The sequence below is a fragment of the Arachis ipaensis genome, chromosome B1, assembly GCF_059453495.1.
Source record: "Arachis ipaensis isolate K30076 ecotype BB chromosome B1, ASM5945349v1, whole genome shotgun sequence".
NCBI classification, from domain to species: Eukaryota; Viridiplantae; Streptophyta; class Magnoliopsida; order Fabales; family Fabaceae; genus Arachis; species Arachis ipaensis.
The window spans coordinates 6703984-6723691 of record NC_142436.1 but is presented as its reverse complement, the minus strand read 5'-3'; the positions used below and the strand labels follow the sequence as shown (position 1 = coordinate 6723691).

The following is a 19708-nucleotide window of genomic DNA, read 5'->3' as shown; positions in this document are numbered from 1 at the left end:
CGAATTCGAATTAACTCATAAACTAAGTTGACTCCCTACTTAAAAAAACATAAAAGTGGATAGTCGTCAAACGGTTTCAACAGCATCAAATTAAAAAGCATATATAGAATTATAGAAAACTAGTATTTTGAGTCTTTATAATAGGCTCTCGAATCTGAACTTTAAAAAGTTGTGAATTGATACATCGCTTGACGTAGCAAAGTTCCTGGACCGTTTGAATATACACAAAAAAGGCTTATTCTTATTTTAATGGTTAATTTTATAAATTTATTTTTCTTGCCATGTAAAAGAATCTTTTATTATGATTTATAACTGATTCTCAAATTTATTATTTAAAATTATATATTCATATGTAACGTTTACAAGAGTTTTGATCATTTTTAAAATTTGTTATTTTTACATATTTACGTTTCTATTATTATTCTAAAGAAAATATATTTTTTGTTTTTAAAATTTGTCAAAAATTTTAAAAATATTCTTAAGTTTTATAATATTTTAATTTATCATTAAAGTTTTTGATTTGCATCAAATATATTTTTGATAGCTAAATTTTTAAAAAATTTAGGATTAATTCAGTAATAATGTATGACAACTATATCTGATTTGCTTGTATTGAATGTTGTTCTTGTAAAATTGTTGCTGAATTGGTACTAAATTTTTAGAAAAATTAGCCGTAAAAAATATATTTAATGCAATTCGAAAACTTTTAGGACAAAACTAAAACGAAATAAAATTTAAGAATATTTTTAAAACTTTTAACAAATTTTAAAGACAAAAATATACTTTATCGTATTATTTTATTTGACTCATAAATAGTCTTGTTAACCACTTCTCTTTATCTGACATAATTTTTTTTTTAAAAATTCATATATTTTAAGAATATTGGTGAGTTAATACTTAAAATAACTCCTGAAATTTGATTTTGGCCTCAAATTGGGCTTCAAGTTTCAATTGACTCAAATTAAACTACCAACTTTTAAAAGTGTACTCATGTTAGCCCTTCTGCTTATCTCCATTAAAGACGTACTTAGTTAGAACATTATGTGACATGTTGTACTTAATGTGGTACTAAAGGACATGCTAAAAAAAACTACTCTTACAAGTAGAAAGTTGACGATATTGCATGTGCTCTTGTTGGCTTGTTGCTGCTTCTGCTGTAGCTGTTGTAGCTAAATTCAAATTCCAAGATCGAGCTAATTCAAACGTACCCAATGATGCTGCAGCAGCTGTTGATATACAAATTGTTGATGCTTAACAGGTTTCAGAGATTGACTTTACCCATCTCACTTATTCACAGAAATTATAGAATAGGTAGCATTATCAAATAATTTAATTAATTATTTTTTTTAAAAGTTCACACGCTCATCTCTAGTGAATCAAATACTTCTAATTACATGTAAGAGCCTCAATCAAATTCATCTCTAAACCCACCTCCACCTTCAGTCTCAAGGCCCGATAAGCTGCCGCCTAAAAGAAGAGTAAATCCTGGTGTGGACCCAATACAAAGAGCTAGTTTCGAGACAACATCAAGATTGACAAGGTTTATAAAATGTGTCCCTACTCTAGACTTCAAACCACAAAAAAAAAAAAAAAGGATCACTCTTATATTGTCTTGTCTAGATGAAGTTGATAAATGTATTTTGAAGTTGTATTTTGAGATTGTATTGTTGCTATTTATGAATGTGTTAGTAGTTGGTTATTTCTATTATAATATCTTGTATTGGACTATATTTTGAAACTTTTTAAATAGTTCTTTTATTTTGTATCTGTAATGATAATATTTTAGACATCACTCTTGATTTATTCTATATGTTAAGATGCTCATTGTTTAACTATGGTTACTTAAAAATTCAAATTGAAGGTTGTTTATTTTTTTTTGAAGGTTGTTTATTATTATAATTTATTTTTGCAGTTTGGAAATTTAGTATATATGATAGATTAGTTCATTAATCTTATTTGCAGATTTGTAATATTCTTAGTTAATTTTATGTTTATCCTTGTATTTACTATTTTATTTTACAATATCTCTTATACCGTCATAAATATTACAATAAAAAAATATATTTATAATATATTCAGTCAATTTGTAGGTTTATTCACAATTTTTCACTTTTAATTTATAAATTACATGATTAAAAAAATATATTTGTAACATATTTAATTAAATTTTATTACCACTTTTTTAACACCCAAGACATAGCCAACAACTATAAACACAAATAAAATAAGAGAAAAATTCAAAATACTATTCCATATTTTTAAAATTCTAATTTCAGTTTTTATTGTCCTAATCTTTCAACCCATATTCGCCTTTTAATACTCACTATTTTTATCTTCATTTCTTTCATATTATATCTTTTCTTCTCCACTTTCTGCCAACACCGTCTCTTTTCAAGGTCTATCACAATAAAAATCACAAAAATAAATTAAGCATGCATTACAAAAAAAAGAGGTAAATTCAAAAAGAAAGCAGTAAAAAAAATTTACATTATAGTTTGGACATCCAGAAAAGGATATCTCTAAATTTGTTTCTATTCCAAACCAACAAAGAACGAAATGTATCCCACGATCACACCAGTGTGAAACCTTTTCAATTCTAGTTCTATTTGGATTCTTTGTCAAACTTTCATGTGAATGAGACCAGCTGCAGCTCCCAAAACCTTGGGTGGTACTCTCTAACATCTAAACGATAATCTCAATTTGAAAATTTGACTTTTATGTTAGGATTTTAAGTTCATTAAAAATGGTTAAATTGATCCTATATCAATTTTTATTATCTCAAATAGATATTATCAGATTATATATCATCCAACGTGTCACTTAACATTCCAGCTAAGTACACGCTATTAATAGAGATAAGCAGAAAAATTAACGTGAATAAACTTTTAAAATTTGAAGTTCAATTTGAATCAATTAAAAATTTAGAGACCAATTTAAGTCTGAAATTAAATTTTAGAAACTATTTTAAATATTAACTCGAATATTAATATTACAATGAATTCCGTCATTGATCTTAATTAATATATATAACTAGAATTACTAAACTAGTATTCTTAGAACATTTAAAAATTTTGGTACGGTCAATTCAATACATGTGTGAGTTATATAGATATATATATAGACTTGGCTCAATCGGAAATTCGGTTCATCCAAATCATATTTTGTCTGATCCAAAAAGTCATATTGTACCACTAAAATATAATATTATATAGTGTCTTTTTTCTTTGACATGATTATTTTTATATAAATGGTATATAATATTTATTAAATTTATTTTTTTTGAACAAAAGAGCTCAACACAATAAAGTGGAGCAGTAAGGTCATCGACAGAGTCTCAAAACAAAAATACAGAGACCAAAAAGAACAAATAAAAATGAAACAGTAACGCCTGCTAGCAATCCTTTATGTTATCTCCGGCATTGTCATCAATAACAAAAGGGATCCAAGTTACACCAATCTCTATAACTGAGCAAAGATATATGGAACACCTCTTCAGCTCCCGACTCCTTGTTATTAAAAATCCGCCCGTTTCTCTCTAACCACACATTCCAAATAACTGCAAAAAAACATATGAGCCACTTCTTCCTCTCCTCTTTTCTGTTGACAACTCCCGTCCAACTCTCAAAATGTTCTTTCAATGAGCCCGGAATAGCCCACTTCCTCCCAAAGTCAGATAGCCAAGCACTCCACACCTGCCAGGTAAATTCGCAACCAAGAAACAAGTGATAGATATGTTCAATATCTTTATTACACAATACACACATGTGATCACCGTGGCTAATAATTCCTAGCCTAAGCAACCTCTCTTTGGTATTCACTCTGCCTATCAGAACAAACCAGGCAAATAACTCCACTCGTGGTGGAACCAAGCATTTCCAAACTGCTTTGGTGAAGCTATAGCTGGAGATGTCCTTCGGAAGTGTTTCTGCCTGCATCACATGCACAAAGAAGTTAGTTGAAAATATCCATTCCTTGTCGAACTTCCAAAACACTCTATCCTGGGTACCACATGCCAACTTTATGGGCAGTAAGGTCTCATGCAACTGATCCACTAGTTCCAATTCCCAATGGAATAATTCCTTCCTCCACTGAAAATTTCAAATCTACTCTAACCCGTCCCAAAACCCACAGTCCCATATGACAGATCCTCTTTGGTTTGAAGCAGAGAAGAGTCTCGGAAAACTCGACTTTAACGCCCCACTTTGTAGCCAAGTGTCTTCCCAGATCCATCACCCACCTCCATAGACAGCCCAACAATCATCTTATCTCTCACATTGCGGTCTTTGATCTGCAACTGACAGATATCTTTCCAGGGACCCCCTTGACTAGGCAGTGTCTGAGCTTGCAACATCACATTGGGGTTTAAATTGTGACAGGAGCACACAACCTTCTTCCATAAAGGACACTCCTCTTTGGAGAACCGCCACCACAACTTGAAAAGAAGGGCTCTGTTCCTAACCACAGCATCGCCCACTCCCAGTCCACCCAATTTTTTAGGAGCCTGGACTACTTCCCACTTAACCAACGCCATACCATGCCTATCTTCCTCCTTGCACCATAGGAATTTTCTCTGTAGCGAAATCAGCTTGTTTGCCACTGCCTTCGGCATTTTATACAGGCTCAAATAGTAGGCCAGTAGGCTATTCAAAACAGCTTTAATCAGAACTAGCTTACCTGCTTTATTGAGTACTTTCGCCTTCCACAAACTAAACTTCTCCTCCACTTTATCAATTATCGGTTTCCACGTGCTTACCCGCCTTGGGTTCGATCCTAGAGGAATTCCAAGATATCTGACTGGAAGGTTAGCCTCCTTACATCACAATAAACTACACATGTCGTGAGTCCATGTGGGTTCGCAGTTGATTGAAATTAAGCTTGACTTATCAAAGTTAATGCTTAACCCTGACATCAGCTCAAAACACCTTAGTAACCTGACATAGTTTCTAATAGTCTCCTCCTTCGGTGGACAGAATAGTATAGTATCATCAGCAAACTGGAGATGTGATAGTACTATATTATCCTTACCAACTAGCAAGGGCGAGATACGTCCATTCCTGACAGCCTCCCCTACTATCCTATTCAGGACATCAACCACAAGAACAAAAAGGAATGGAGACAGTGGATCACCTTGTCTTAGATCTCTTTTCATCTTAAATGGCTTTGTTGGTGAGCCATTTATCAAGATCGACATTGAAGCTGTACCAACACACTCTTTCACCCATTCCTACCACCTCCAACCAAACCCCATCTTCTGGAGTACAATTTTATTAATTTACTATATAAATTTTATAAAATTTTACACACTAATTATATATCGGGTTTATTTAATTTATATCGGATCAATTTAAGATAAAATTTGAATCTTTAAAATAGAATTAATAAAATATTAAAGTTAAATCTAAATCTAACTAAACTCGGTTGCCCTTATTCATGTACCCTTATTATGTGTATAAAAATAGTAAATAAATAAACAAAACATTAAGAAAGTGGCCATCATCAATTTGACTAATCATATTATAAGAGAGCGGAATATTTATTTACCCACCTGTATGTCCACAAAATTTCTTAGTAGAGGAGAACCCTTTCTTTCTCATACATAAATATATGGGGTAGGGTTTGTTTGGGATACCATGGCAATAGAAAACTTGCATCTATTTGGAGTGGTAATGATATTGATAGGGTCACCGTGTCCTCCGAACTTCAATTTTTATGTAAATTAATTTGTGATAGAAATGCAAAAGATGAAGATCCTCCTAATGGCACCCAAAATTGTAATTTGAGAAAAAGAGCCCAAATAAACATAAAGTTTGGGTTTGTGTTTGTCTTTTGCAAACAAAAATTGGATCACCTTGATTTTACATAATTTAGTTTAAGAAAACTTGTTTCCCAAAGTACTAAAACAAATTGAACTAAATGTCTGACCAAAAATAGTTGAACTAAATTTGAAAAAAAATATAAACTATAAACAACTTGCTTTGGGTTCAAGTCCAATGGGTTTAGAGCAACTCCAAAGTAAGGCCATAGAGTCCAAAAAAAAGTAAGGCCATATTTGTGATGCTTTTTAGTTTTTATTACGACGCTTTAGGATATGTGTGTACAAAGTACAATTGTACATAGTAGCAGTTGCATGTGGGTTCGAAATATGGGTTTAACCCATGTAATACAATATAAAAAACTCTAATTATGTGTAGGTGGACCTGTGAATTTATTGTGTTGTAATATCCAAAATTGAGAATAATCTAATCCATCTATATATAAAAAAAGGATATGTGTTCATAGTCCGACATTCATCAATGACATCAGCCACATGTAGAGGCGGAACTAGAATTTTTTTGGAGGAACCAATATACAAAATATAATTTTAGAAGAGAAAAAAGAAAATAAAATGGGAGGGAGGAGAGAGGCCAATATAAAAATTAAGAAATTTTTGCAAAAAAAGAATTTTAATTGGGAGACGGGATATGACAATATTTATTCTTTATTATTTCAGATGTAATTTACAGTTATTTTACGATTTTTTCAAAAAAATGAATTGGTTCTTAGTTTGGAAGAGGAATTGCCCCGTTTAATATAAAAGAAGCTTTGTCTCTGAGCATTAGCATCAACACTTTGTTAAAAATACATATTAACATTTGATTTAATTATGTAAAAAAAAGATATGTCTTATTCAAAATCTTCGCCCAAATAATTCATTAAAATACACTGATTTTTATACAAGTAATCATGAAAGACGATCATGTTCTTTTTAGTTTTTTTCTATTCACCTTTGAAGAATAACAAAAGAGATTTGCCCATAATTTTCAGTGGCAGATCAAGTTCTTTCTCTTTTGAATCATCAAATAAATATTCCTCAATTCAATTATCCATAATTATGTTATTTGGTCGAACTTTTCTTTCACAATATCATTAAACAAGTCATAATTGATGAAGATAATTCTAAAGTGTTGGAGGTGCTGCCATCTGTTGACAAAATTAAAGATGCAGTATGAGAGTATAGATCAACAAAAGCTTCAGGTATCGATGATGAGTATAATATGAATTTTATAAAAAAGTGTTAAGAAGAGAATGGTTAGGAGTTCATTGTAGTTGTGATGGATTTTTTTCACTAGGATACTAACAGATTCAAATGTAACATGGGTGGCATTTATTCTAAAATTTGTGGGGTTCAAAGAGATCAAAGACTTTTAGCTGATTAACTAGTTGGATGCGTGTATAAAATGATATCAAAGGTGCTGATGAGAAGAATGAGATTAATAATGTCAGGATTAGTAGGAGAAATACAGAGTGTGTTTGTACAGGAGAGAAAAATACATGATAGAATTCTTATTGCGTGAGATGATCAGTGGTTGAAGCAGAAAAAGATGAAAGTGGCGATTATCAAGTTAGATTTCCAGAAAGCTTAGGATAGAATTTTCAGAAAACTCATACACATTGTCAATACTATCCCAAACCTTCTCTAATATGTCGTCCACACTCAATCCAGAAATGTCTTCCAACCCCCCAGATACATCATCGGCCACGTCACCGCTAAAATTTCTAATGGCTCGACTCCTCATAATCATCACTCTCGCTCCCCCCGCAATCACTAGCCCCTCGCTTAGAGTCACTTCCATATGTAATTCAAGATCATATCCAATGCATCGAGACTTGGTTTTCTAAAGCAATTACTATACTTGTATTTGTTATTCTTTTACTAAAATTTTTTATCTACCTGTTGGAATAACAAATCTCAACTAAATTTAATTACAAGGCACAATAAACCAAGCTATCGGGTTTCCGCCAGTCAAACAGGAAAAGGGATCCGACAAGCTATTGTTGTTCATGCTCTGCTCGCATTGGATTCTACATTTTACATTAATAATTACGATAATCATTACATTTTAATCAACACAAGTAGTATCTTACCAACATTAATACGATCTACTCGTTAAAAATGATCACAAACAACTTTTCAGCTAAACAAGGGCATTAATCATCACGAATCAGAACATCACCAACTTAAAATAAACAAACATCAATAAAATCAGTATTATTAACTTAGCAACTCAAATTAAACCCAATATTTCATACTTAAACCCATCTCAGCAACTCAGAGTTAAACAGCGAAAAATATCTTAAAGATAAGGACGTTATCGACGGCCACGAAGGAAGGATACCGACAGTGACAGGGGAATGGAAACCACGGCGAGAGAGACAACGAAGTAAGTTTGGACGGGGACAGACATAGACCTCGAAGAGACGATGCCAACCAAGCCTTCGCGGCGGCGACGCTACAACCAGGACCTTCGTGCGACTGGGACAACAGGAGGGACAATGACAAGAATCCGACACAATCTATGCCGACGACGACAACAGTTAGGCTGGTTGGATCTCTGGTGTGCGATGAGCAATGATGAATGCTTTCTGGGTTGCGCAGGGTTTAGGGTTTTTTCTGAATTCAATTCAGTGAAAGTGAGAGACCCACATAGGATTGAATTGAAAATATTAAAACAAGGAAAAGTATATGAAACTAAGAATACTAAACAAAATCATATTAATTTATATTAATAATTAATTTTAAATTTTTTAAATTTAAAATTTAAAAAATTTAAAATTAATTAAGTAAACCTAATTAAAATCTATAAAAACTTCTCTCTCATATTAATCTACCCATCTCCAACAATCACACACAGACCTCTTTCTTCCACTAATACTGCTGGAAGCGACTTCCATGCTCTCCGCGACGCCCTCACAACCTTCTCCTCTTCCCTCCTCAACTACCTCCTTCAAACCCTATCCATCCTCAACCGCGACGTCACTCGCAAGAACGCGTTCGATTCTCTCATCACGTGCCTTTGCAAGCTCCAGCACAGATGGTCATCTTCGAGAATTACAATCATCCGTCGAGCAACACCTCTAACCGATGTGATGAAGGAGGTATTTAATTAAATACAGTAGTATTTGCACGTGTGAAAGGCATGCACTAAACTAATAATAGTAATAAACAGGATGGAAATCAAGGTGATGCGGATGCTACCGTTCCTACTCCCATTGTCATAATAGATCAAGATTCCGATCTCCATTGAGAAGGATAGTGGATGATGGAGTTTCTATTTTTGGAATATTAGGTATCGTTTTGATGATTAAAGAGACTGCAAACTACACAATTACAGAATTATAAAAAAACATTCATTTAATATGAAAAAAAAAAACATCTTAATACTTAACAAAAGAAACATCTAATTATATTTTAGCACAAATAATTAAATATCTATAAAATTTTAAAAAAAATAAAATTCTTAAAAAAATAGAGACATTCACATTTGTAATACAAAAAAATTCGAAAAATATACAAAAGAACATTCATTTAGTATGAAAAAGAAACATTCTAATACTTAGTAGAAGAAACATTCATATATATTAACTCTTAGAGATTTTGGATTCACCCAAAGATATTTGACTAATTTTTGGCTAATATCCTTTTGATTCTCTAGCATTGTTCTTAAAACAATGTTTTCATGGTGGACTCCAACACTACCTTCACTCACACTTAAAAGAAAGATCCCCTTCCTTGGCTGTCGTGAGCAAATAACAAAAATTGGACTTCATTTTTATCATTTTTGGTCATTAAAACAAATTCTTTTTTATGTTTCTTAAGGCAAAAAAAAGTCCCACTCTCTTTAACTTGCCCATGATAATCCACAGTCCATACAATGTTTTCACATCCATCGAGTCCAAATATCGAAACAAAAAAATTTCGTTATTATTGAATTTTATTTATTTTCCTAAACCAAACTCTATTATTTCTTAATCTGTATGTTAATAAAGGAGTCTCACACAATTCTTCTGAACCGTGAGACCGTCGACTGAACTACTTGCCTCCAACTGCAGTACCTGCAAACATAATTAACACTTCAACAAGACACGTGTTACTTCCACCAAGTGAAATGCACTCTCTGCAGCTGCTGAAGGATCTTTCTTTCAGCACCATAGCAGCTCCCTTTATTTTTATGTTGTGTATGCATGAGAGTATAGATAGGTAAAAAACCGACCTCCTCATCAAAACTTCAATTTAATTTTAGACTAAAAGACAAATAAGTCCCTGACCATTTAAAACGGGGACATTTTCGTCCCTCAAGATTGGAAAATACATTTCGATCCCCCACGTTTCAAAACGGGAGACAATTATACCCTTCCGTCCGTTTTGGGCCAAAAACGGCAACGGACCCAGCTGACATGGAGGGGCACTGAATGACGTGGCCGTTACGCTCGCTGAGGTGGATTGGGACGAAATTTAAGTGGACAAATTAGTCCCTGAAGTGCCAAACGACGCCGTTGCCACCAGTGAGCCCTATTTCATCCAAACGCAAGGTGGAAGCCATGGCCGCTGCTTGTGCGATCGTCCATGATGAGCGGGGGGTTCTTCATGCACAAGACCTGGACGGGGATCTTCATCCGCTGTTGCTAGAGCTTGTGATCGAGATGGGGTTGCGCCGAAGTGCTTCTGCGGCGTTTATGCCATTCTTTACAAGTCAAGAACAGCATCTAATCCCAATAGAATATTTTTCGGGTGTCCATTCTTCAAGGTGAGCAATTATTTTTATAGTAGTTGGATGAGAGTGTTCTGTGTCTAATTATGGTGTTATCTGAAAAATTGCTCCAGGTTAAAGAACGGTGTTGCCGGTATTTTGTGTGGCTTGATGAACACTTGAAAAAAATTAGGGCCATGGAGTCTGAAGCATTGGGTGCTGTGGATGATGTTGGAGGTGTAGACATTGAAGATCATGTGGTGCGAAGTCAGGAATTGGAAGGAAAAATTCAACTGGTGCGAAGCCAGGAACTGGAGAAAAAAATGAAAGAGTTGGAGAGGAAACTGTTATATATGGAGAAGGAGAAAAAAATGAGTATGTGGCATATTGCTTTGATTAGTGTAGTTTTTGTTGTTGCTGTATGTATCTTAAAGTGGTGAGGATGATGAGTTGATGTACAATGTTGATGATGTAATGAAAATTGCCATTGTTGGCTATTCAATGAAAATTGCCTTTGTTGAACAAAAAATAAGATAGTAATTCTGTGAATCAGCTATTATATAAGGTAGTAATTCTGCATATATTATGAGCAAAATATGAACAACAGTGTATCTGTCTTAATCCAAAACATAAACAAGTTTGCCACAAAATAACAAAACATCTGGTTGGCATATAAACAAGTTTGCCAAACTACAATAAGTAGACAGTGTTGTTTAATTTATACTGAAGACTATGACAAAAAACATAAATTCATTCAATATTGTTCAGTTCTTCTGATTCTTAGATACAGGAGTTGGGATGAAATTCATTCCTATGGCCTCACTGCCAGCGACTTTGAAGGTCTCCTCTGATGTAGCGACACTGGCACTGGTGCTTTGAGTCTGGGTTGTATCTGGGGGTGGAGTTGCAGGTGGATTTGAAGGTGAATTTGTACTTGCTCGGGGCCTTCTGATTGTCTGCTTGGGTCTGAATTTGGAGGAAGTAGCTGGGGTTTTGGGTTGCCCCATTCTTGGCTGCTGGGATGGAGGCTTGAATGGAATTTGGACTGGAGCGGATGGTGTTGTTGCTGCAGCATTCTGGCTGATGACATGATTCTGCAAAAGTAACCGACTTATTCAGTTGTTCAAATCCATTGACATGAATAAAGTGATTGTGATTATGAGTGTATTATTTAGGGTGGGGGATGCTTACTGTAGACTTCTCTTGCACAGCACTATTCTCAGCCAAACTTTCAGTCTGTGTCTGGCTTTGATCCTATGCAACATAGATCAAACAAGGAAAGGACATGGACAAATTAGTCCTTAAAAAAAAGTTAATAGGACATCGTAACCACTGACAAAATTTAAAATGTACAGATCGATCCTAAACAATAGCAGGGATACCTCTGGTTGAGGGGCTGATTGTGATAGGGGAAGCTGCTCCAAGGGTTCTGTGTTTGCATCAGTCTTCTTAGCTTTTTTCTTTTTTGGTTTCCAGTTTGGGTTGCTTGGTGCTCCCTTACATGTCTTGTAGTTGTGGCCTTTCTCATTGCACTTGCTGCATGTCACTTGAAAGCTTCTCTTAAGCTTGTCACCCTGAATATGAGCCTCAGCAGGATCCTTGTTGCGATTGTGTACTTTAGGCCTCCCAATAGGTCGCTTGATGGGTGGTGGAGCAGGCCTCAGCTGGTCAGTGGTTACCCAAAATTCCTCACTTGGAACTGGTTTTATGCAATGTGCATATGTTTTGTGAATAGATTCCATACATAACCAGGGATGCACATAATCATCTACCTGGTCATGCCTCTTTCTAATTGCAGCAATACTGTGAATGCATGGCATGCCTGAATCAAAACCACATACCATATTACCTATCATTATATTAGATCAGCCCTAAAATCGTTCAGAACATATTATATAGCAATATATTACATCATCACTAAAAGCATTCAAAACATATATATTACCTAGCACTATATTAGATCAGCCCTGAAATCATTCAAAACATATTACCTAGCATTATAGTAGATCAGCCTTAAAGAAAATCACTCAAAATTAAAGATATACCGGTCAGTTGCCAAACATTGCATGAACAAGTGTGTTTGATCAAATCCACATCTACTTTGGTTTGCTTTCTGCTAACTTGAAATCTCTTTCGTTCGTTATCTCCCACCCATTCGGCAATCCACCTGCTGCTGGGTTTTATCAGCCTCTGCAACCTTTTCTCCTGAACGGGTGCAAGCTTTCCACTATGGTGCTCTAATAGCCTAATATGCTTGGTCATTCTCCGCATTAGGTAGCACCTAATTTCCTCACACATAGTCAAAACTGGCTTCATTCTGTACTTAACGACTTTTGAATTAAATACCTCGCACATGTTGTTAGTTAGGTTATCCACCTTGGGGCCATGACTGAAAAAAGCCTTAACCCAAGTGGCTGGTTCAAACCTCATCAGATACTCCCATGCTGCCTTATTCACCCCCTTCAGCTTCTCCATGGTCTCTTTGAACTCTGGTTCAGTGGTGCACCTAGCACAGTCCCATACGATGTCTCTAATGTGCATATCTTTGAACCTATTTATGAAGTTTTTCCACATGTGCATCACACAGTTCCGATGATGTGCTCTCGGCATTACCTCCTTTAAGGCTGGTAGCAGACCCTGCCAACACATAATATTGCATACACATATATGCAGCAGTTTAAATTGCATTCAGTAATTTACAGTAACTTCAATTACAAACACATATTTGCAGTATTCAAAATATCATTCACACCTATGCACTAATATCCATTGCAAACACATATATGCACTAAATTCCATTTCAAACACATACATGCAGTGATTTAATATCCTACACCAATGTGCAGAAATTTAATGTCTACCACATACATGCATTATATTAATATCCTACACTAATATACAGTAATTTAACATGATACACTAATATGTAGTGATGTAGAAGTCTGACCTTTTGTTGGTCGGACATAAAGTTCCAACCAAATTGATGTGCATCACCCAGATCTTCCTGAAGCAGTGTGAGGAACCATTTCCAGGATTCCTTTGTCTCCGATCTTGCAACTCCATATGCTACTACGTAGAATTGGTTATTGGCATCCTGTGCCACCGCTGACAGTAGTTGGCCTCCATGATATGTCTTCAAAAATGCTCCATCTAGATGGATGAAAGGCCTACACCCAGACTTAAAGCCTTGCTTACAACCCTCAAAGGAGATATATATTTTGTCAAAGACAGGTAGGGATTGAGGGATTGGGATCACATCAACTCTTGCAGTCGATCCCGGATTACTCTTAATGATTTCCATGGCATAGTCCCTAAGCTTCCCATACTGTTCCTTTTCATTTCCCATAATCCTCTCTTTGGCCTCTTTCACTGCCCTGTAGACCATCTTCGGATGCAACACTAGATTAAAGTCTTCTCTAAGAAACTCAATTGCCTCATTAGTAGTCATATGAGGTTGACTAGCCATTCTCTTCTCCACTTTCTTGCTGACCCAGTGTTGATCAGCTGCATTGCTGCCCAGGTCTCTAGCACATGTATGCTCTGCCTTGTAAGTCTTTACCTGATAACATAACAATGTTTTGTTGTAGGATAGATGTGCTAGCCATGGACATTCTTCACCTCTGCAGCCAACCCTCACCCTTTCTTTATCATTTTTGATCCACAGCAGTTCCCTCCCTTCAGAAATGAACATGTCTTTTACCACTTCTTTGAACCCATCAATTGTTGCAAACTTTGTTCCTATCTCGAACCTACCCTCCTCGAACCCATACTCTTCATTGAAAACTGGAAACTCATGCTTTTCTCCCTCATCCTCTGAAGACACTGGTGTGTGGAGTTCCTCTGATGCATACTCATAAATCGGATCATCATCATCTGAAACCTCTTCACTCACATAGAGTCCAATTGGAGGCAGATCCCTGGGTTGCACATTAGGAACAGGTTCTTCAGCATTTACAGCAGGCCTACTTCTTTGTTGATTTGCATTAGGCCCATTCCTTCTGGGCTTCGGAGCAGGCCTGGTCTTTTTGGGCTTTTCTCTTGGCTCAGTTTCTTTGGGCTTGGCTGTTCCTCTGGTCTTCACAGTAGGCCCATCACCTTTGGCAGCACTACCCCTTGCACTCCTTACTCTCCCTCTGTTTTTAACTCCACTTGACTCTGCCCCTGTCCCTTCTTTCACACTGCTATTTGTCTTTGGCAGAACCTTCTCCTTTCCTTTCACACTTCTTTTTTTCCTCATCCTATCATCGTCTTCATCAACACTGGAACAGTCCTCATCCGAAACAGTCTCTGAGTCACTCGGAGGAGGTTTATACATTTCATCCTCCTCACTTTCTTGCCCATCAGCTTCTGTGGATGGTGATGGTTGGAGCTTTCTCATGATGCTGTCCACATCAATTGGGTCATCAAACTCTTCCACCCCTGCTTCTGCCGCAGTAGCTTCATCCACTATCTCTGGCTCATCAACTGGATGGTCGAAGTAAATGTAGAATTCATCCGTCGTTGAATTCTTCATCTTATTCTCTCGGAGTTCATTGATGCCTGCATCTCCTCTCAGAATGTGCAGTCCACCCTCAAGATCACTGCTAGTTGGGTCAAACCAATATACTGTCCTATATGATGCATACCCCAAACCCTTGAACAATGTCACCAAATCCCCAAAATTCACAAAGTCTAAGTCCATTTTCGGAAATTTTTCAACTTTCCCACCAATATACTCAAGAGTTCCACTGGGATTTCTAGCAAAACGGCCTCCGTGGTGAAAAACAGGTACCACATACATATCATCCATCTGCATTGTCCACAGGTAGATAAACCAGAGATTAAACTCTACCTAATCAAAATTTCTAAATCAGTTAACTTCACATACATTTTCCTCATTCTTTTACCCCAAAACAAAAAAAAAAATCTGCAGTCCCCCCATAACCCAACCCCATGCATTCTCAGTTAAACAACACACAAACTTTTCATTATCACCCTTACCTCTGTAGATGATGGCAGCTTCCTCTCCACGCAAAGCTTGCCGTAACCTTCAACACCAACCACCTCGACTGACCACACCACCGCTTTCAACTATAGGAAGTCGTTCTTTTTTTGGAGGGAGAAGGGCGTTTCTATTCTGGTAGGGTTTTCTGTAATATATGGAGTAAGGGTTGGGTGTTATGGGGAATGCGAAGTTCAAATATGGGGGATGGTGGCAACGGCGTCGTTTGGCACTTCAGGGACTAATTTGTCCACTTAAATTTCGTCCCAATCCACCTCAGCGAGCGTAACGGCCACGTCATTCAGTGCCCCTCCATGTCAGCTGGGTCCGTTGCCGTTTTTGGCCCAAAACGGACGGAAGGGTATAATTGTCTCCCGTTTTGAAACGTGGGGGATCGAAATGTATTTTCCAATCTTGAGGGACGAAAATGTCCCCGTTTTAAAAGGTCAGGGACTTATTTGTCTTTTAGTCTTAATTTTATGAGTAGTCCTTCTTCAGTATCAAGTTACACAGGCTAAAGCCAAACAACTATATTCGAAGTTGTGTTAGGACCACCCTCTTGTGAAGTTTCTTGTCTTCATTCACACAATTTATAAAAAGTGAATAAGAAACACATGCGACTATTAATACACTGGTGAAATATGAAGCCAATAATATTCTTATAATCTATATATATACAAGTGCTGTCTACATCACTGCCTGAAGAAATTTGTCAATGATTTACCGTCCAACTCTTTCTTGAAGAACCTTGTAATAAATTCATTGAATGTGAAGTTCCTATAAAGAGGTGGTTTCTCTGCTGATGTTAGCTCCGGCAAAGGTCCAAAGGTTTTCTCCCTCTCACCCGGATTGAAGAAAATAGCAATTGACACTCGAGGATCATTTGAGCAATTTGCTAATACCCGATGATCAGCACTCTTATATTCCTCGTTAGAAATTATCTGAGAGCCAAAGTAATGGATATTATATTAGAAATCCAGGTAACAAGGAAAGCAAGAATTGAAGAGCATTGAGATATTTCAAAATTAACGCAAAAATATGTGATCAAATTTTACAACATCAATCAGTCCATTGGCTAATCCGATAGTCCATTTAACTTTGTTATCAGAGAATCTAAATATTGTGCAAGTGGTTCTGATGAGAAGATTTCAAAAAGTATTATTTTTGGCTATTTTTTGAAGTAATATTGCTTAACTAATAAAAACATTAAGGCTGTGTCTGCACTTTGTGGGGGTATTGACTGAAATTTTGTGTTTCGAAAAGTCTCAGTCCCACCATCTCAATTCTAGTCCCAGGAAACAAACATAATCTTAGAGACAGAGACAGAAATTTTTATAACAATTTTTTTAAAAAATATTCTCATTTAACTTTTCAAATTCTAAATCTATTCTTCAATCTCTATATTTATCTTAAACCAAACATAATATTAAGACATAACTCAGTCCAGTACATTTTACATCAAAACAATACAAAAACTTAATCTGTCTCTCAGAGTCTCAGTCTCACCTCCAAATTCAGCATAATATAACACAACTATCACATTTTTGTCCGCATCAAAGTTCTAGGTCCTTATACGAAAACCAGAACTTCCGTGGACTATAAGGCATTTGCAATTTTTTATGTTTAGCCCTGCCTTTAACAAATTTTCAACCAATATGTATCCAAGCCTCGTGTATTTGCTATGATTAAATCTTAAATACTTAACAAAATCTTAAATCAGTCACAAAAAAAAAAAAAAAAAAAAATCTTAAATCATAAACGCTAAGCTCTAAACTTAAAAAATAAAATAAAAGTCAGCTAATATTGAAGCCCTAAAAGTTAGTTTCCGGTATTTTCCAACGCAAATATACTCAATTCAATCTGGTTTTCAGAAAAGAACCAAAATAAATTTCTTTAGAAGGATGGCATCATTTGTTTGAAAAAGAGAAAGAGAGGGTATTGGAGTTCTAACCTGAAGCAAATCTCCAATATTGAAAACCAAAGCTCCCGGAACAGGCTTCACATCAACCCAGCCATCTTTGCTTCTAACCTGCAACCCACCAACGTGGTCCTGCAAGACCACAGTAAGAGCCCCTGGGTCTGCATGAGAAGTGAGTCCCACCGTCAGATCAGGCTCAGGACAAGGAGGGTAATAATGACCAACCATCACTCTCCCTTGAACCAAACCCATCTCCGGTAACTTCTCCGCACCCAATCCCAACCCCTCACTCAACAAACCAATAACTAACTCCCCAACTCTAACCGCCTCCTTATCCCACGCCCTCACCTCTTCCCTACACACCTCAGGAATCTCCTCTGGATCCGCTGCGATTGGCCCCATCCTAATCTGCAGTGTGTCACGCCAGCTGGCAGCCTTCGAGTTATACAGGTCCACGTTCGATATGTACGATACACCCGTCCCCATTTCCCTACGGTACACCCGCGCCCTCTCCTCCGCTGGTTGCTCGTGGAACTTTTTCATGGCGGCGACGGTTCGCTCGAGAAGCTCCGGCGGGATGCCGTGATTGATCACCTGGAAGAACCCGATTGTGCTCGCGGCGCGCCGGATTTGGTCCACTACGGCGGCGCGGGATGTTTCCACGGCGGAGAAGTCCACCGTGGGGACCTCTGATTCGGAACCGGGTCGGGGTTTGAGGTCCGATAGGGTTTCGGGCGGGTGAACGAAGAACGGTGGGAGTTTTTGGACGCCGGAGTCGACGAGGCCCTTGACTCCGTGCTTGGTTTCGTCGAATTGTTTGACGGCTTTGGCACGGTCGTAATCCGGAGTGGTGGAGGCGAAGACGGTGATCGGAGGCGGAGAAGGATTGGATGACGTCATGATGATGGTGGATTTGGAGGTCAATGGGAACAAGAGTGGTTGAGACTTGAGAGGTGATGTGAGATTGAACATTTTTGCACTATATGTAGAGGGAAGAAGGGAAGAGAAGTTACATGTGATGGGTTTGCGTGGAGTGAAGTCAGTCAGAGTGAGCAACGCTGACACGCAAGTGATGGGTAAGTTGAAATACAGATGGATGTGGGTTCGAACTTGTCCCTACAGAATATTGGACCATATGGTTCCATTCATAGTAAACAAACTTAGTTTGATAGATTTAGGAGTTTTCTTTTTCCCTCTTCTCTGTCTCCCACCGTGTCAGGCAGCCATTCTGAATGTTCGCGGCGCATCTTGCGTGCGTAATCAGACAAGCTTGTTTGCGGGGAAATCTGAACCAGTTGGGTTTGAGACTTGAGTAATTTGATTTGTGTTCCTGGCTAGAACTGCTCTTCGAGGAATAGTTCAACTTCAACCACACTGGGCGTAACCTTCAGCCCCCGGAGCTCGAGTGACTATCTGTTTGCTCGTCAGAGTTTTGACCTAGAAGTTTCACATTCCGACGCTCGAATCACATTTTTTTTAGTCATATTACATATTCATATAATTTTTTATCCAAGTCTATTTAAGTTGGCCTAATACAAAAAAAAAATACAGAGCGTGTATACACACGTTCAGAGCACCGAAACGTTAAGTCTTGAATATGAAACAACGTTTCTTTTTCAACATTGAAACCACTACTGGAGAACTTCGAATCTCTCTCAAAATCTCTCAAACTTCACTCGTGTCCTTTGTGAAAACCGCTACTGGAAAAGAATCATAAGAAGATTTTGAAAGGAAGAAGAAAAAATGAACGAAAACAAGAACAGAGATTGCGAAAGGTATGATAAAAACTACTGTTAATTTAAAATCTTGTAATCTCGCATTTCTCTTAATTGCATTTTAGGTTTACTGAATTGAGTTACTTCGTTTAGTACACTTAATCTGATTCTATTTTTTTGGCGTAACTAGGGCATAGAAATGGAAATATGTTCTTATTTTATTTCTGTTCAGTGGAGTTGTTTATTTTCATTCATTTGATTGTTAGTGTGTTTAGTTGAGTCCTTTTGCATGCAGAAATGATTTACTTGATGATTGAATGTTTATCACGTTTTATTCAGCACATAATTGGTGTTCGGTTCACTAGTGTTTGTCATTTGATTCACTTGGTTGTTAGTGCGTTCAGTTGAGTTCTCTTGCATGCATAAATGATTTACTTGATGATTGAATGTTTATCATGTTATATTCAGCACATGATTGGTGTTCGGTTTGTAGGTGTTTGTCATTTGATTCACCTGATTGTTAGTGCATTTAGTTGAGTTCTTTTGCATGCAGAAATGTTTTTTTGCTGATTGAATATTTATCAAG

At 36.8% G+C, this 19708-nt stretch overlaps 2 protein-coding genes across 3 annotated transcripts; both read right to left on the bottom strand.

The window, feature by feature from the left end:
• Positions 1-11129: 11129 nt before the first annotated feature.
• Positions 11130-15918, bottom strand: LOC110269163 (uncharacterized). 2 transcript variants are annotated; one of them, XM_088500932.1, is made up of 6 exons: positions 15489-15918; positions 13456-15297; positions 12554-13145; positions 11891-12330; positions 11700-11762; positions 11130-11602 (listed from the first exon to the last, which is right to left on the bottom strand). In XM_088500932.1, exons 2-6 carry the CDS (start codon positions 15295-15297, stop codon positions 11273-11275), a joined length of 3267 nt encoding a protein of 1088 aa, XP_088357058.1. In that variant the 5' UTR covers positions 15489-15918; the 3' UTR covers positions 11130-11272. The 2 variants fall into 2 exon arrangements, with proteins under 2 accessions (XP_088357058.1, XP_088357057.1); XM_088500931.1 differs by lacking the exon at positions 15489-15918 and having other exon boundaries at positions 13456-15464.
• A 130-nt stretch (positions 15919-16048) lies between these two features.
• On the bottom strand, positions 16049-18862 carry LOC107612632 (1-aminocyclopropane-1-carboxylate oxidase homolog 4). Its single transcript, XM_016314359.3, has 2 exons — positions 17441-18862; positions 16049-16430 (listed from the first exon to the last, which is right to left on the bottom strand). Exons 1-2 carry the CDS (start codon positions 18377-18379, stop codon positions 16182-16184), a joined length of 1188 nt encoding a protein of 395 aa, XP_016169845.1. The 5' UTR covers positions 18380-18862; the 3' UTR covers positions 16049-16181.
• Between the last annotated feature and the right edge of the window lie 846 nt (positions 18863-19708).